We start from the raw sequence: 17,929 nt of genomic DNA on the forward strand, positions 1-17,929 counted from the left end.
AAATGTTCCTTAGAAAAGGAAATAACATGATTTATATTCACCCAGATGAAAGAAAAGTGCTTTCTTCAGTAATATGATAAACTTTGTTAAACAAGTTGGTTTTGACCCATTTACTAAATATTTGACTACTACCTAACATTTTGTGAATGTTTTCTGTTTTCTGTGTATTTCTTAGTTTGTATTATTAGTAAGTCAGTCCCTGATGACATTTTACTCATAAGCAGAATGTGTTTTTGCTAGCTTTTAAAAGGATGCAAACATCTCAGCGGTAAACAGTTTATGTTAACTGTAAAAGCCAACCACCAAAACTCACATGTCAATCGTATGCTGGTAATGGAAGCCAACTACTATGGACTCTCTAGAAGATGAAGTGGTCGGAGAGGAGAAAGGACTAGAGAATTATAACTCCTGAAGTAATGTCCCACATACCTCCACAACCCTTACATTGCCATCTTTACTCACTGTACTGCTAAAAATACTATGAATTAGCTCTCTGCCTCATTAATTGATTTCAATCTGTCACCTACAGAACTTCTGTTTAATTAACATTCTATAAGACTCTCACAGTACAACATTATTTACCAAAATAGTGCTCAACAGAGGGTTTGAACTGAATAGCTCCTTAGATATGGTATTTTCTTTTTGTTAGAGGATCTTACTTTTTCCTATAGAATTAGAGATGTGACCAAAATCAAAGTCAAAAATCTGTGCCAACATATTCACTACTTCTACGTTTTCCTATAAAATTAATTAAATTAGGGGCGCCTGGTGGCGCAGTCGGTTAAGCGTCCGACTTCAGCCAGGTCACGATCTCGCGGTCCGTGAGTTCGAGCCCCGCGTCAGGCTCTGGGCTGATGGCTCAGAGCCTGGAGCCTGTTTCCGATTCTGTGTCTCCCTCTCTCTCTGCCCCTCCCCCGTTCATGCTCTGTCTCTCTCTGTCCCAAAAATAAAAAAAAAAAAAAAAAAAAAAGTTGAAAAAAAAATTTTAAATTAATTAAATTATAAATTGCTTTTAGAGAGCTGGACCATGTCTGCTGTTTCTTCCCAATTTCCTGGTGCTTATTGCTTAACCATTTTAAGTGCTCAATAAAGGCTGCTAGCTGATTTTCCAATGAAGTTGCAAACTGACTTCATTGCTTCCTTTTTAGTTTGGGGTAAGGGAAAGAAAAATAGTCAGCAGGGAGGGGAATATAAATTACAAAGACACTGTTAGTTCCTGAAGTTAATAGAAGTCCTCTGGAAGAAATGGACCCAAATTACATTTATCACAAATTCTCAAGGAAAGTACAGGCCTAGGAACAGTGCTCTGAAATCAAATTCCCTAGAGTTCACAGAGAGAATTATTCGGCATGAAAATTACTCTGCTTCCTCTTTGATCCTTCTCAAATTCTTAAGAAGTAGCTCCAACAAAAGCAAACTCCCCAGAGATTCACTAGAAAAGTCAGTGACCAGCACCTCAACTGCTAAACATTATGTAGAGCTCTGTACATGAATCACCTATGAAAATACACTCAAAAATCCTCTGGGGAAGAACTCTGATTGCATTTTTATTTTTAAAACAAACAAAACAAATAACATGAAAATAACCGCATGGGGAAAATCAGTGCTGCACTCTGCCATTTTCATGAAGTAGCCTAAGAAAACCCGGGGAAGGAGGAAATTAACAGGAAACGGTATTTGAAATAATGGTGTACAAAAATGGATGGAACAGAGTTTCTGTACTAACATACTGTCTAAAATGAGGACATCTAGTATCCTTTTGCTCATTTAGAATTTAAAAATGTACCAGACGTCTTGTATATTGAATCACCTGAATTACAAGTAGTTACAATGAATGAGAGGAGACTCCAAATGTTTCTTTTATCATACTCAAGGGTAGCAAAGTAACATTTTAAAGCACACAACATTTGGAGCCTACTCCGAATTTGAGACATTTTGGTACCCCCTGACTGACTGTATGTGCTTTCCTAACTGTATAGAGGCAGTATGTTGTTAATTCATGTGCTCTTAGACTTTCATTATAGTTCAGATTTCATAAAATATAGATGTTTAAACTGAATTCTCCAGGACAACTCCAAATTTCCTGTCAAGGTGACTAGTTTTCACAAAAGAAGCAAAGAAAAGAGATCTTCAAGTCACCAAAAAGAAAAAGGATCTTTTTATGAATGCATTAAAGTCTGACAGTTGTGCTATGAAAACCAGTTGAAAATCAATAGCGTGGGGTATTAAGCAGCATGCTGAAGGACTCAAGCCAGAAATTCCTTTAACTACCAATGAACAAAAGTATGAGTATGTCGTGTTTTCCACTTCCCAAATGTCCTTGCTTCAAATATTAAAATGAAATATTCAGACCTGATTTTTAATATTCTATACAAAAAAGACTAGAATACAACATATTGGTCAAGTGAAACTTAGGTTTAAGTGAAAGAAATTCATGCTAAACTTAAAGTCATCCTTACTAGTTCATAGAAGAAGAGAGACAGATTTAGACACTACAAAAAACCAGGTGCTATCATCCTTTGGTGGATACCAGAGATCTCCACACCAAGTGTAGGGGAGGCGGCACATGTCTCCTCATCCATCCCCTTTGTCTTCTGGTTTAGGGTCAGTCCCACCCCTGTGACTTTGACTAAATAATTGTATTTATTACTTGTTAGAGAAGTATCGATCATCTTCACAAAAATAGTGTGGTAGATGCTGTAGCAAACAAAGATAAACTAGATGGGCTCTGATGGAACAAAAACTACAAATGATTTTAGTAAGAACAGAACTTGAAAGAAAAGTCCAAATGGAAGGGCACCTGGGTGGCTCAGTCAGTAGAGCATTGTACTTCGGTCCAGGTCACGATCTCGCGGTTCCCGGATTCCAGCCCCCACGTCCAGCTCTGAGCTGCCAGCTCAAAGCCTGGAGCCTGCTTCGCATTCTGTGTCCCCCCTCTCTCTGCCCCTCCATTGCTTGTACGCACATGTGCGCACACTCTCTCTCTCAAAAATAAACATTTCAAAAAAATACTTAAAAAAATAAACTTAGTAAAGAAAAGAGAAAAAGAAAAGTCCAAATGGACATGCAATTAGATTGGACCTCTTTCCTTCTTCACCTGTGTGATGAGTAACTGGCACCGAGCAAGTGATTCCATTAACAGCTTGGCATTCACCAAATAAGCTATGATCCCATTCCATACTTGTCCCACATATTATGAGAACAGCTTTCTTCCACATGACAAAATTCCAAACTGTATGTCCTTGAAAATTAAGTTGCACAACCTTTGTACTTATCTCCTCAGTTCCTATCTTACCTGCATAGACTTAATAACTCTCTCTGAATAACACTGCTTGTACTCTGGAAGCCCGTGTACAAATGTTCTCTACTGGACATTCCAGTTTTCTCTCCACACGCAACCATACAACTTTGGACACTTATGGAAGGTAGTAACCTCTCTATCCCCAAGTGGATGAGATCAAAGAAGTGTGTAGCTGTACTGGTATCCTGCGGCCCCGAGGAGAGACCCTAGTTTAGGATAGAACACAAAACTATGGATTGCAGAGGGAAGGACTGGAAAGAACTTTGATCTTTCATGACTAAATGAATCAATCCTGAAAACTACATCCATACCCTCCAGGTACAAAAGTCAGTAAATATCCTTATTTTTAAGCTAGCTTGTATTGTCTTACAGAGGGAAGTATCAACAACAATCCAGATCCCTATCATTTTAAACACCAAAATCTGTTTGACAGGTCCACCTCACTGAGTAAGATTGGGTTCCGACACCCACCATACTTACGCTACAGCTAGAGGTCACCAGTATTCAGTAGGAATAGATAAAATTATTAAGTGAAGTAAGTCCAGAGCATTTTGATGATGGCTGATAGTTGGCACTAAACTTTAAAACTCAAACCAACAACAGAGACAAACAAAAACCTTGTATTTTTCACATTAAATAACTTAAAAGGTAATGAGTTTCACAGTTTCTTGTAAAAACACAAGAAAAGGGTAACAAATAGGAATAGAAATCGAGCATCAATTGTAGCAGACAGAGAATTTTACAGAAGTTTCTTGTGGGTCAGTTGCGTAGAAATGTAAATGGACCCTTGATTCAGAGAGGTGGGGAAGAAAGAAGATGGTAAATGAGGTAAAGGATGAAAATCTGTAACATAACTTAGGCTACAAAGTCAGTGTTTTTAGTTTGAAGCTTGTAAACACCATTTCAACCTGTAGTTCACATTTTTACACTTCAATTTTGTAGAAACAATGAGCAAAAACATCTGCTCTTTATCTCATTTCTGTAAAAACTTTTTGTCAATAAAGACTGGCTTCCACAAGCTAAAGACATTATTATTACTCAAAATGATCTGGAAGCAATGCTAAAGTCATGACAAAGTAAATTCTGCTCCAGCATAATTTTTTTCTTTACTTTTCTTTTCTTTCTTCTTCTGGCTGTGGGAAAACAGAGATCAATACTCTTCAACGCCAGAATTTTGCAGTGAAATTTTCATTTGTACCTAGCAAAAGAGCCTTAAGCATGCCCTGTCACTTTCAGTTTAGGAGAAAATGCACTAATAAACTCTTACCCTTGGGTCATTTTTGACAACAGGCAATACTATGCCAGGTCTTATTAAAGACGATTCATATCACTGCCCCCAAAATTTCCTTTAAAATTACCATCTTTTGTATTGAAGTAACAGGATGTCAGTTTTAAAACTGCCATTGAGAGACAGGACCTGTCACCATAGTTAATTCTCAGCACTGTTTTAACACCAGGACAGCTGACCCCAAAGGGTGGGTGTTTTGGTTAACAATATTTATTCGGTGGTTATCCACACAAACAAGAAAACTTATTGCTATACATTAGTTTTCAAATAAAACAGCAAGCAAAGTATCACTTGTAAGTATTAGATACGTGACAACTGAAAATATGTTGAAAAGAAAATAAAACAGCTAAAACTATCAAAATGTTTCTAAAATGTTAGCAGACTCTGGATAGCAAAATTCAAAGTATTTTAATCCAACAGGTCCCATGTAAAGTCTAAAACAAAATTATAGATTAAATGGCAGAACTTTCTTTAAAAAAGAAAAAAAAACAGCCAAAGTTTTCTATGAAGTCCAAGGATCCTCCTTTTATGAATCATATCGAAATACTTATTCCACAAGTAACGCTCCTAGGACAGCCATAATACATTTGTCGCCAGGTAAAGAAAACCCAGCTTTGATAAAATGATAAAATCTACTCTTTGATTCAGATAAACAAGAGAGATCCAGTAATACCAAAACAAATCTCTTCTAAAATACACAGACATAAAACAGCTATAAGAAAAAAAGGAAATATAGCTCCAAAAGGGAGCACCTGGATAAAAGCTTCACCTCTGCCTTCTATAAACTGTTGCATACACCATAAGACCACTTCTTCACAAAATGATATATGCTTATCTAAAAATACACACAACACCACACATACACAAATAACTTGAAGGTATTCAGAAGGACACTAACTGCACTATTAAAAGCCACCAGCTCCTTCAGTGGCTGTATCCAATGCACACAGGCTACCCTGCAGACACAGTGAGCATGACTCCAGGGCACGCCCACCTTCCTGTAGCCATAGCATGCTAACCACTCTGGAGGCTACCCTAAGACACCTTCAGGCTTGCCAGAGTAGGCTCAGGTGACAAAGCTGTTGCAACAGGCTCAACGGAGAGGAGCACACAAGCATCTATGAGCATAAAAACTGTCCGCCTGAACACTGCCTGAGCATTGAACACTGAAACATTATCGTATTTCCTTATTATTCAGTTAGCTGGGGCTGTGACTTCATGAACTGAAGCACAGCCTATCAGCTGACTCTGGAGACACGAGGGAAGTTTTATTTAAAATAAGTCATATTGAATCTACAAAGGTAAACTTTTTTAATGAGCTGTAAGATGTCTCAAGACAAAAGCATTATGAAGGGCTAGTAACATTATAAGATAAAGCTGTAGCGGAAAAGAATGAGCCCAGCATCAGGAGTCAAGAAATGCAGGGTTAAATTTTGGTTTAGCCAATTATTAGATTTTTGTGGCTCTGGGCAGTTATCAAATAGTCTGAGTTTCAATTTTCTTCTCTCTAAAGTATTAAAGGTTAAAGTATTAAAATCAAGTAAATCTTGAAATAAAGTAGGTAAAGACATTCGATGTCAAGGATTGAACATAGATTAACTTGAATATGGATATATCTCATGTTCTGCTTCCAGCCTCTGGGCCTTGACATGTGCCTTGTTCTCTGCCTGGCACTTCTGTTGGCACTGCTTTCTCTTGTCCCTGCCCCCATGTCCACATCCCTCACCTGGACAACTTTTCTCAACCTTTAGATCCCATCAAAGAAGACTCGCTCACAAAGACCTTGCTTGATGCCTTGGACAAATCTCAGTCAAGGTTAGACTTTCTTGTTAGGATCTCCTAAACTTCTTAAGGAGACTTAAGTGGTTTATAACTATTTACATTTGTGTCATTATTGACTGATGCTGGAGTCTATTCAACAGAGCTGCATTTCATCAACATTTTCACATAGGAAAATAGATTACCCATTTTTAAGGGTTCAGCTCAACTGCCACCTATTAAAGAGGTCTTCCAGATCACCCTCGCTAAAATATTCATCTCCATCATTTTGAGTGTTTGTTTTTCTTCATAACACATACCATAACTTGATACTATATCTCCAGTATTTTCCTATAGACTATACCTAACATACCTCAGTGTTGAACTCCACAGGGTCAGGGACTTTGTATTTTATTTACAATTTTATCTGCACAACCTAGAACAATGTATGGAATATATCAGGGACCCAATAAATTTTGAACGAATTTAATACACATTTTGCACTTGTATCGTTTCTCCAGTATTCACCACAGGTACGTACTGACACGTCATATTCCTTACAATTCCTCTAGTAACTTTAGTATTCAAGGATATTAAGGAGGACCTCTTAGGAAGTCTAACTTCCTAAGATTCTCTAGGAGAGCAGAATTGGTGAACACCTACCACTGGGTTTTGATACTGTTAAAATTTACAGGTCCACATGGAGATAGGAACTCAACCTTGACCTCATGGCCACAATGCTCTGTGGAAGAGCAAAAGTAGTATCTGTGCAACTATTTTAAGCAGAGAAAGCAAGTCTAAAATTAAAATGCAAACTAGATGGTGACAATATGGAATAAAGTGTTTTATATGGCTAGCCCTATGAGAGCTTTTAAAAACAGATCCCTTTCTACAGAAAACACTGCCTAAAACCGTGTGCAACAAATATACAACAGTCTTATTTTCCCTTAAGACATTAGCAGAATTTTTATATGTTATAACTTTTTGGTGACTTGAGACAAGGAGCACCAGGTTTAAAAATCAATCAAAATACCTACTGAAAGGGCGGGCCTACGCCAGCCGACTCCATCTTGTTCTGTGTCCTTCACCTTGACCACACCTCCTCCCCTTGAGTAACCCCCCCTCACCTGCCTAACAGGACTCGACCCTTCCCCAGGACCCTTCCCCAGCCAATCGGCTGAGGCCATAGCCATTACCTCACCAACTGCCCCCAGGCCCCAATAAAACCTTTGTCCTTTTGAAACTCGCTCTCTTTCCCTGGTATCTCACCGCTGCGTCGGTGCAGGTAGGGGATTGAGCTCGAGCTAGCTCGAATAAAGGCTCTTTGCTTTTGCATCGGACTCGGCTCCCTAGTGGTCTTTGGGGATCACGAATTCTGGGCATAACATTTGGGGGCTCGGCCCGGGATCCCCAAGAACCCCGAGGGACCCCCCGACCCGGAGAGCCTGACTGGCCACGGTTAGTGTCTGTTTGTTCTGTCTTTTCTGTGTGAGCTCATTTCTGGAATTCTGGTAGTGCCCGACGCGGTCTAAGTGGACGCACTGGAGGACCACGGGCCGGGAGTTTCGGAAGACATTCCGATTCTCCCTTCTGGAGGGACGTGGAATCCCCTCAAAGGTCTGAGACGAGGCGGGTCGCTCCCGCTGGTCGGCGTGAGGCCGTCGTCTTTGGAGGGACGTGGAATCCCCTCATCAGTTTTGGAGGGACATGGAATCCCCTCAAAGGTCTAAGCTAGCTTGCAGTTTTGCTTCCATGGAGTTGGAAGACTTTCTAGGGGCCCTCTGTTTGTCTGTTTTTGTGTTTCTCTGTTTTGTTCTGTGGACTTACTGGACACTGGACGGACGTTATGGGACAGACTCAGACTACTCCTCTAAGTATTATGATTGATCACTTTAAGGATGTGAGGGGAAGAGCTAACAACCTCAGTGTGGAAGTCCGAAAGGGTCGGTTGCAGTTTTTTTGTTCTAGCAAGTGGCCAACTTTCAATGTCGGATGGCCACCAGAGGGGACCTTCGACCTCCCTACCATCCACCAAGTCAGGAGTATCATCTCTCAGCCTAAGGTGGCCATCTTGATCAGCTCCCTTACATTATCACTTGGCAGGACCTTGTAGAAGACCCACCCTCTTGGCTTAAGCCCTTCCTAACCCTGCTCCCTCCGGAGCCAAAACCCATTCTTGCTTTGCAGGAGACAGAGAAGAGGAAAAATCTTACCCAGCCTTCAGCACCCCTCTACCCTGTCCTACGGGGGGTACTGAAGAAGAATTAATTTTTCCTCCCCCGTATAACCCCTCTAGGATGCCGGAAGAACACCATCCTCCCCCTCCGGGGGAGGCAGACGCTGTTCCAAGAGCGGGAGGCGGAAACGCTCCAGGGGGAAGCCCGCCCTTTACCAGACAAAGGGCTCAGAGGGGGCAATCCGCCTCCGCCGCCTACTCCACTATTCTGCCCCTGCGAGCCACCGGACCCCCAGACGCGGAGGGGAATCAGCCCCATCACTATTGGCCTTTCGCCACTAGTGACCTCTACAAATGGAAAGCTCAGAATCCTAAATTTTCCGAGAAACCGGCAGGGCTTATTGATTTATTAGACTCTGTTCTTTTTACCCATCAGCCCACGTGGGATGATTGCCAGCAGCTTTTGCAGGTCCTGTTCACGACTGAAGAAAGAGAAAGAATCCTCAGTGGGGCCCGAAAACTAGTTCCAGGCGCAGACGGAAATCCCACCACCAACCAGGCTCAGATAGATGCCTCCTTCCCCTTAACTCGGCCCCAGTGGGATTTCAACACGGCAGAAGGTAAGGAGAGGCTCCGGGTCTACCGCCAGACTCTAATGGGGGGGTCTCCGAATGGCTGCTAGAAAGCCAACCAATTTGGCCAAGGTAGGAAATGTACAACAGGGAAAAGATGAATCTCCGGCTGCCTCTTTAGAACGGATCATGGAGGCATTCCGTACCTATACCCCCATGGATCCAGAGGCTCCGGAAAACAAGGCAGCTGTTATCATGGCCTTTGTAAAGCAATCGGCCATAGACATTAGGAGAAAATTACAGAAAATAGATAGACTAGGAGAAAAAAGTCTGCAGGACTTACTGGTGGTAGCCAAAAAGGTATATAATAACCGGGAGCCTCCTGAGGACAAGCAGGCTCGGCCATGGCGGCTGCCAGCAGTAAGCAGACTCGAGACCTGGCCAGAATACTACTAGCTACCACTGCTGACTTCCCCGAGGAACGAGACCGCCGTCTCTGGCAGCTGGCAGACGACACAAGAAAAGGTAAAAGCACCAAGGGGGGGAAGCAGAGGCTGCAGAAGGATCAGTGCGCATACTGCAAGGAGATAGGGCATTGGGCCCGAGACTGTCCAAAAAGAGCTGGCAGGAAGGGAAGCAAGACTGATCGAGTAAAAGTCCTAGAGCTGGATGAACTAAGTGATTAGGGGAGTCGGGGTTCGGACCCTCTCCCCGAACCCAGGGTAACTCTTAAAGTGGAGGGGACCCCTATTGACTTCCTTGTCAACACCGGAGCACAACATTCGGTCCTCCGCACCCCACAAGGAAAACTAGCTAGCAAGAAGTCCTGGGTACAAGGGGCAACTGGTATGAGCCAGTATTCATGGACTACCCGAAGAACAGTAGATTTGGGAACGGGCCGGGTATCCCACTCCTTTATGGTAATGCCAGAATGCCCCTACCCGCTGTTAGGACGGGACTTACTGACCAAGATTGGAGCTCAGATAACTTTCAGACAAGGGGGGCCTCAGGTCACCGATGGCAAGGGCCACCCCATCCAGGTCCTGACCATGAAACTGGAGGATGAATACCTCCTCCACTAGGAGGCGCTCCTGAGAGAGGATAATATAGACAGATGGCTACGAGAATTCCCCTCGGTTTGGGCAGAGACAGGGGGGATAGGACTAGCCGCTCATAGGACCCCAGTCCTGGTAGAGCTCAAGCCAGGAGAGAGTCCGGTAAGGATCAAACAATACCCCATGTCTCAGGAGGCCCGGAAGGGGATCCAGCCACACATCCGGAGACTACGAAGCCTAGGGGTACTAGTTCCTTGCCAGTCTGCCTGGAACACCCCCTTACTGCCGGTCAAAAAGCCTCACACAAATGACTACCGACCGGTACAAGACCTCCGGGAAGTAAATAAGAGGGTTGTGGACATACAACCAACTGTCCCCAACCCATATACTCTCTTGAGCTCCTTGGCGCCCTCCAGGGTCTGGTATACTGTACTAGATTTAAAGGACGCCTTCTTCAGTCTGCTGTTGGCACCCCAGAGCCAACCCTTGTTCGCCTTCGAGTGGCATGATCCGGAGGAGGGCTACAGTGGGCAACTCACCTGGACACGGCTACCTCAGGGATTCAAAAATTCACCCACCATCTTCAACGAGGCACTACACGAGGACCTGGTATTTACAGACACCTTCTCTGGCTGGGTGGAGGCATACCCAACCAAGCATGAAACGGCTCAGACGGTGGCTAAGAAGCTACTAGAAGACATCTTACTCAGGTATGGTTTTCCTGCCATGGTAGGATCAGACAATGGACCAGCTTTTATCTCGCAGGTAACACAGGCAGTAGCCAAGGCAGTGGGGGCAAACTGGAAATTACATTGTGCCTATAGGCCCCAGAGCTCAGGACAGGTAGAAAGAATGAATAGAACCCTAAAAGAGACCCTTACCAAATTAACCATGGAGACTGGTGGGGACTGGGTGACTCTCCTACCGTACGCCCTTTACCAGGTTAGAAACACTCCTTACACTCTGAGTTTTACTCCCTACGAGATCATGTTTGGCAGGCCACCCCCTGTTATTCCCAGCCTTCGAGCTGAACTTATTGCTGAGTTTAAAGATCAAGAACTTTTTCTTTCCTTGAGCGGGCTCCAGAGGGCGCACGAGGACATTTGGCCGCGCCTCCGTGCCATCTACCAGGCTGGCCCAATTCCGACACCTCATCAGTACAGGCCGGGAGACTGGGTCTACGTCAAGAGGCACCACCGAGAGACTCTCGAGCCGTGCTGGAAGGGACCCTACATCGTGGTGTTGACAACCCCCACCGCTCTCAAGGTAGACGGCATCACGACCTGGGTCCATCACACCCACACTCAGCCAGCGGACCCCTCCTCGATCCGGAAGGATGTTGTCACGCGATGGGCCATCAGTCGGGACCAACACAACCCGCTCAAGCTCAAGCTACAGCGCATTTGACCTACCTAATATTGGTAACTCTGTTAACTCTGCTTGTCATTGCTCATGCTGCCGGGAGTCCCCACGCCCCCCAAAACATCACCTGGCAGATCACAGACACCAGCTTGGGGAACAATACTTAATCAGACGTCCCAGAACCACCCCAGGGACACTTGGTTCCCAGAACGTTGCGTAAACCTCCAAACTCTGTTCCCCTTGTCACCATAAATGCAGCCGGTCCCATGATTGGGTCCCTAAGCTACATGACAAGGGGGGAATGAAAGGGCGGGCCTACGCCAGCCGACTCCATCTTGTTCTGTGTCCTTCACCTTGACCACACCTCCTCCCCTTGAGTAACCCCCCCCCTCACCTGCCTAACAGGACTCGGACCCTTCCCCAGGACCCTTCCCGAGCCAATCGGCTGAGGCCATAGCCATTACCTCACCAACTGCCCCCAGGCCCCAATAAAACCTTTGTCCTTTTGAAACTCGCTCTCTTTCCCTGGTATCTCACCGCTGCGTCGGTGCAGGTAGGGGATTGAGCTCGAGCTAGCTCGAATAAAGGCTCTTTGCTTTTGCATCGGACTCGGCTCCCTAGTGGTCTTTGGGGATCACGAATTCTGGGCATAACACTACAAGGTGCCTTTGTTCTAACAAAGACAAGCTGTTTCATGAAATAAAAGCAACTTTACCTCTTACGATAAGTTGAGCAAAATTGGACACACCGGAGCCTCGTTCTGACTGAGTTACACAGCGATACAAATCCTGGTCAGTTTTGGTCACTTCCTGCAATCTAAAGGAAGCAGCAAATCTTCTGTGATTGATGTTCTTGGTCTGGGCCACTGGTATATCTTCTCCGTTTCGTCTCTGCAAGCAGAAACCAAGCTTTAAAAACAGTTTCTTAACATTTCCATAAATCTAAAACATCTTAGCAACCAGTATATGTGATAAGTTATTCTTGTTCCTAAATTAGGAGGAAAAGGTCTATGTAGCCCCAACAAATTTTTGCCATTGTAATCCAATCCAAAACAAAACAAAAACAAACATGGAAATAAATATTGGCATCCTTTAAGAGTATAGCATTGACATTATAGATTACAACTCTTTTCCATAAAATTGTTATTAGCTCAGAGTGTATGAATGAACAGAACAGTTAATAGCCCCACAGCATATAATTCACTGCTCTCCTTTTCTGGATGAGCTCAATGGGAGCTTCTTTTAGCCCTTACACTCCATTGCATGTGCTATAATAGGTTTGTCTCCATGAGAAAATCAAGACCACGACCAATGCATCTTAGTATGCTAAAAGTGTAGCGTATAATCGACCACAGAATGACAATAAAATACTGAAGAATAATTTAGAGTCAAACCAAAATCTGTACTCTTTGCAAACTTTATCTCTTTGGCATTAATGACAGCCCATTTATACCGTTTAAGAGAAGTAATCAAAAGAACCTAAATGCTAATAGCATATCTGTCAACTTTCAAAATGAAATACTGAAAAGCATATTTACGGTATCAGGGTGTCTCACACAAGACCAGTAAGTGTAAACTATAAAGGAAATGGTTGAAAAATTCAACTATAATAAAATTTATAACTTCTGTATGTTGAAAGACATCATAAATAAAGTGGGGGAAAAAAGCACGCCACAAACTGTGATAAGATATTTGTCGTGGAAATAATCCATCAAAAGATAAATAGCCAGGTTATGTAAAGATCTTCAACAATTCAATAAGAAAAAAGACAAACAACCCCATCAAGACATGGACAGGCTATAAAAAGAAAATGTATATGTCTAATAACCATGAAAAGAGATCCTCAACCCAAATTTTAAAATATCTATATGTCAAAGATAACACAAAGGACAAAGAAAAGCCGTAACTACGAGAAAGGGTCATGATCCTTAACTTCATGTGTTGCTGGTCAAATGCTAAGTATCCCTGGTATCCTTTCATACTAATAAAACATCATTTCATACTACTAGATACAGGAAATAAAGCCCTTACAATTACTAGTGGAAATGTAAATGCTACAGTCATTTTATAGGATAATATGTTACTATCCAGTAAATTTGAGGATGTATATACCTTGGCACCCAGCAATTCCCCATCTGCATTTCTACATCTGAATCTTTTTGCATATGATAAGAATGTTGAACTCAGAATTGTTTCAATATGGGAATACTTCAACATGGGAAAGATCCAAATTTTCATATCCATCCAATAAAATACAATATACAAGTTTAAGTCTGCAAACTCAGACCAGCAGTATCCTGGTAAAATGCTGAATAGCTAGTTCTTAACCAAAAATATAAAGTGTTGATTTGTATTGTGTCTCAATTTCTGTAAACATTCCCACTATGGTCACTTTCAAATTACCAATATAATGTCACTTGGCTCCTAAAATTACTGAAAAATTAGCAATTGGCAATCACAACCAGCTCCCTGATTCCACTGATTCAAGGTACATGTATACATGTTTAAATCTCAAAAAAAAAAAAATCCTTAACAAAAGTTAATTATATGAAATGAAAATGCAAAATGTCAATTTCTTTTAAATTCAGTGGTGGATACATTAGTGGCCATCTTACTGTTTTCTGTAATTTTTATAATTAAAATACTTTGTATTTTTTTAAAGGAGTAAATAGTAAAGGGATCATTATAATACTTCAGTATTTTTTTTTTTTTTTTTTTTTTTTTTTTGGTGAGAGAGAGAGAGACCCACCTACTCCATGATTTTTGCACCAAGATCTCTGACCATCCCCCTGGATAATAAGGAAGAGAAAATGCAGCTTATATTCAGAAGCCCTAAGATATAAATCCGTAAAATCAAGTCTAAATTCTCTTTCCCTACAAACCATGTAAAAAAATATCCATTACATATGCAAATCTCAGGCTGCCTTTTTCAACTATCACATCACTTGATATGATCTTTCCAACTGGAAGGTGCTTAACACTCATTCTACCTGCATACACTCTCAGTCTTCTTCCTCCAACTTACCCTCCAGTACTGCCCTCAACCTTCCACCACCTTCTTCTCTGCCATTTATACTTCTCAGTTCTTGTGCAAGGCCAGCCAATTCCTGTGGCCACTCTGCCTTCTGAATTATCTTGTGCGGGCACACACACACCCATGTCTTTTAATGTCATGGCTTTCAAAAGCCCATCTTCTCTTGTGAAGATGTTCTAAGTCCATGTAATGTTTCCCTCTCAATAATCATTATTTCATCTTTCCATCTTAATTGTCATTCATCTCAGGAAACCACCTTCCTCCAAACTTTTCTTAAAGGGGGGCATCTTTTCTCCTATGGCTTTACTCTCCTTCAGGGAAGGCCATCATTATCCAGTTCCTCCCTTACAGACCACTCCTCCACGATCCCACTCACCAACCTCTCAACTTCTGGCATTCCCAGCATGCCCACGTATCATTCCCATCATAGTTACCTACCAGGCAAAATTGTCCTCTCAACCATAGTCTTGTGAACATTCTCAGAGATCCCCAAACTCACCTGGGTCTCAGTGATGCCGGACAGCCGCTTTTACTACCTGAAAACATTCCTGTGCTGTAACAGTTTCCTCTACAAGCACAACTGACCATGTGTTCTCCCATTCCTTAAATTGTCTGCATTTTCAATGTGACCTCATTTGACCCTTTACTTTACAACCAGTCATCAAAGCCTCAAATTGAATCTCTTCTAATATATGCCCCCCCTCTCTATATATACCCTTTTACTTCTTTGTATACTGAAATCATGTTAAAGGTAGGGCTTTAACTCTTACTATGTATATATTTTTTTCTTCTATGCCATCATATATATTATCTTATTTAATAGGTGATTGAGTTCTTGGTTAAAATGAATTAAATTTACTGATATTTTTAAAGACAAAAATCATGTAAGCCCTCCTGAGGCTTTTATATATTATCATAACCAAAATATACTAAACATTGACTTAAAGTAATGATAAAGGGAAGTTACATAAATACAGAACCTCAAGGATATCTAGAGATCAGTTATGCCAAACTATTTCTGAACAATACCTCAACTTACATGGGGCACCTGGGTGGCTCAGTCAGTTAAGCATCTGACTCCGGCTCAGGTCATGATCTCACAGTTCATGGGTTCAAGCCCTGCATCAGGCTCTGTGCTGACAGCTCAGAGCCTGGAGTCTGCTCTGGATTCTGCGTCTCCCTCTCTCTCTGCCCTCCCCCACTCACACTCTATCTCTGTCAAAAATAAATATTAAAAAAAAAAAAAACAAAAACCCTCAGCTTAGAGATGTTGATGGCCCTGCTTTAGGAGATCCAAGAGTACGCAAAGCTTATTACATTATGTTTCTATTTGTGTTTATTAATATACTAAACTAACTACAAAATATATATGCTTATATAGGATGCATATTATTTTTATAATTAATGACTACAGTAGACATACATGCTATTTAGCCTTAAAATAACTATAACTATTCATTAAACCATTATACTATCATAATATTCAGGCTTGTCTTCAATAATCATTTAATAAATGCCTCCATGTGCCTGATGCTATGTATGTTATTGCCTTGGTTCTGTCATTGCTATCTCAAAACCACGTACGTGATGGTTATTTCCATTTAAAGATCATAAAATTAGGATTCAGAAAGATTAGAAATGTGATACGTAGCCTGTTAGTAGCAGGCTTAAAACTCAAAACCAGGTTTGATGACACAAAATCCAGAAGTATTTCCTCTAAACTAAACCAAAGCTGCTTTTTTTTTTCATTTACATTATAGGTCCAGTTGAATGAATTGATTATTTGTTGTAAAGCCTTGATCGATGCATTGTACCATGAGAAATATAACCTACTATACTAGACATTGCGTTATTTACTCAGCTTCCAGTAACGTGTTACAGTTAAAAGTGGCAATTGATGACATGTACATTTCAGAAGTCAAAAGTAACGATAACTTTTCTCTTATAATCCAGAATAACAGGTCTTTACCCAAGTACAAGCTATCAATTTAGCAGGGTGGGCAGCACTATGAAGGAAGAAATAAGAAGTAATGCTAAATCTCTTTCTTATGCGTCAGTGTTTGCACATAGTTTTCTGCTTTTATATTCTTCAGTTCCAGATTCTTTATCCTGCTTTGAGTTTTTTATATGATTTTGCCATTGCAAATATCCCCAACTCTACTGAGAAATGAACCACAAAATTATATGATCCAAGAATTGTAAGTTAGCACTTTGCCTTTTTCTCTCCCCCACTCCTCTTGTCCTTGTCATGCCTTATTCGCAGTGTCTCCAGTACAGGTTGCTGAGACCTGTCACTTACCAAATAACCTTAGGCATTACAGTCCCTGAGTACCATTACTCCTCTATTTAACTAAGTAAGCTTCATCATTCAGGCTGCATGCAGTGTTTGACAAATTCAGTTCCTGGCATGAAGTAGTATAGTGATAATATTGGTTAATCCTCAACATCTATAATAGCCAGGTTACTTTTTAATGTTTATCTATTTATTTTGAGAAAGGGGGTGGGAGAGGGAGAGAGAGAGAGGGGAGAGAAAATCCCAAACAGGCTCCACACTGTCAGTGCTGAGCCTGACACGGGGCTCGATCTCACAAACTATGAGATCATGACCTAAGTGGAAGTTAAGTGTCGGCTGCTTAACCAACTGAGCCTTACCATCACCCCCTATAACAGCCAGTTATTAATCAAATTTCTTGCTATTCAAAATGTGATCTATAGACTAGTAGCATCAGTATCACCTGTCAAATTGTTACAAGTGTGAAATCTAAAGATAACTCTAGACCTACTGAATCAAAATCTGCATTTTCATAAGATCTCTGGGTTATGCATCAAGATACTACAGCTTAAGACACACTGGTAGAAAACAATCATGGGTGCCCTATTCCTACTAATAGGGAAAGGTCTAAAAATGGCTGTGTACTCATACTGGCCAATGAGATATGCCAGAAACAGGCCAAGTCACTTCCAGGAAGGTTCTCATACTTCTAGAGAAGACACAGCGGGTCCTCTTTTCTTATTCTCCATGTTATGCTTAAAACTAGAAGAGTGGACTTGCCCATGTGAGAGAACCCAACGTGAGGGGTAAAGCTGACACATGGAGGATGGCACATCAAGGAGAAAGAAAGAATCAAGTTCTGGATCAAGTTCCTGAAATGGAAAGAACAACTCCTAGAGCCCCCTTCTTTCTGGACTTCCTGTTAAGGGACATAATGCACTTGGTTTCATATTACTTTCGGCTTGAACTAAAAGTTAGTAAGGTACAGTTAAAATATGATATAGTTTGTCTCAGCTTTTCTTTTCAAAGCTTGAGGAATAAAATTAATCCAACTTAATTTTAAATTAAATAATGTGTCTCTTAAACTACTTACAGGGATTATTTCATTCTAT

General features: G+C 41.5%; 1 protein-coding gene across 9 annotated transcripts in view; it reads right to left on the reverse strand.

Annotated features, from left to right (window-relative positions):
* The window catches only part of PTPRK (protein tyrosine phosphatase receptor type K), a 571,143-nt gene that overhangs the window by 251,481 nt on the left and 301,733 nt on the right, over window positions 1-17,929 (reverse strand). For all 9 annotated transcript variants that reach the window (XM_086707798.1, XM_086707791.1, XM_086707797.1 and 6 more), the window contains exon 6: window positions 12,228-12,402. In XM_086707798.1, coding sequence (XP_086563924.1) covers window positions 12,228-12,402 — 175 coding nt within the window. The remainder of the gene's footprint in view (window positions 1-12,227; window positions 12,403-17,929) is intronic.

Source organism: Puma concolor, chromosome B2 (genome assembly GCF_028749965.1).
Source record: "Puma concolor isolate L17-30 chromosome B2, mPumCon1.1.hap2, whole genome shotgun sequence".
NCBI lineage: Eukaryota > Metazoa > Chordata > Mammalia > Carnivora > Felidae > Puma > Puma concolor.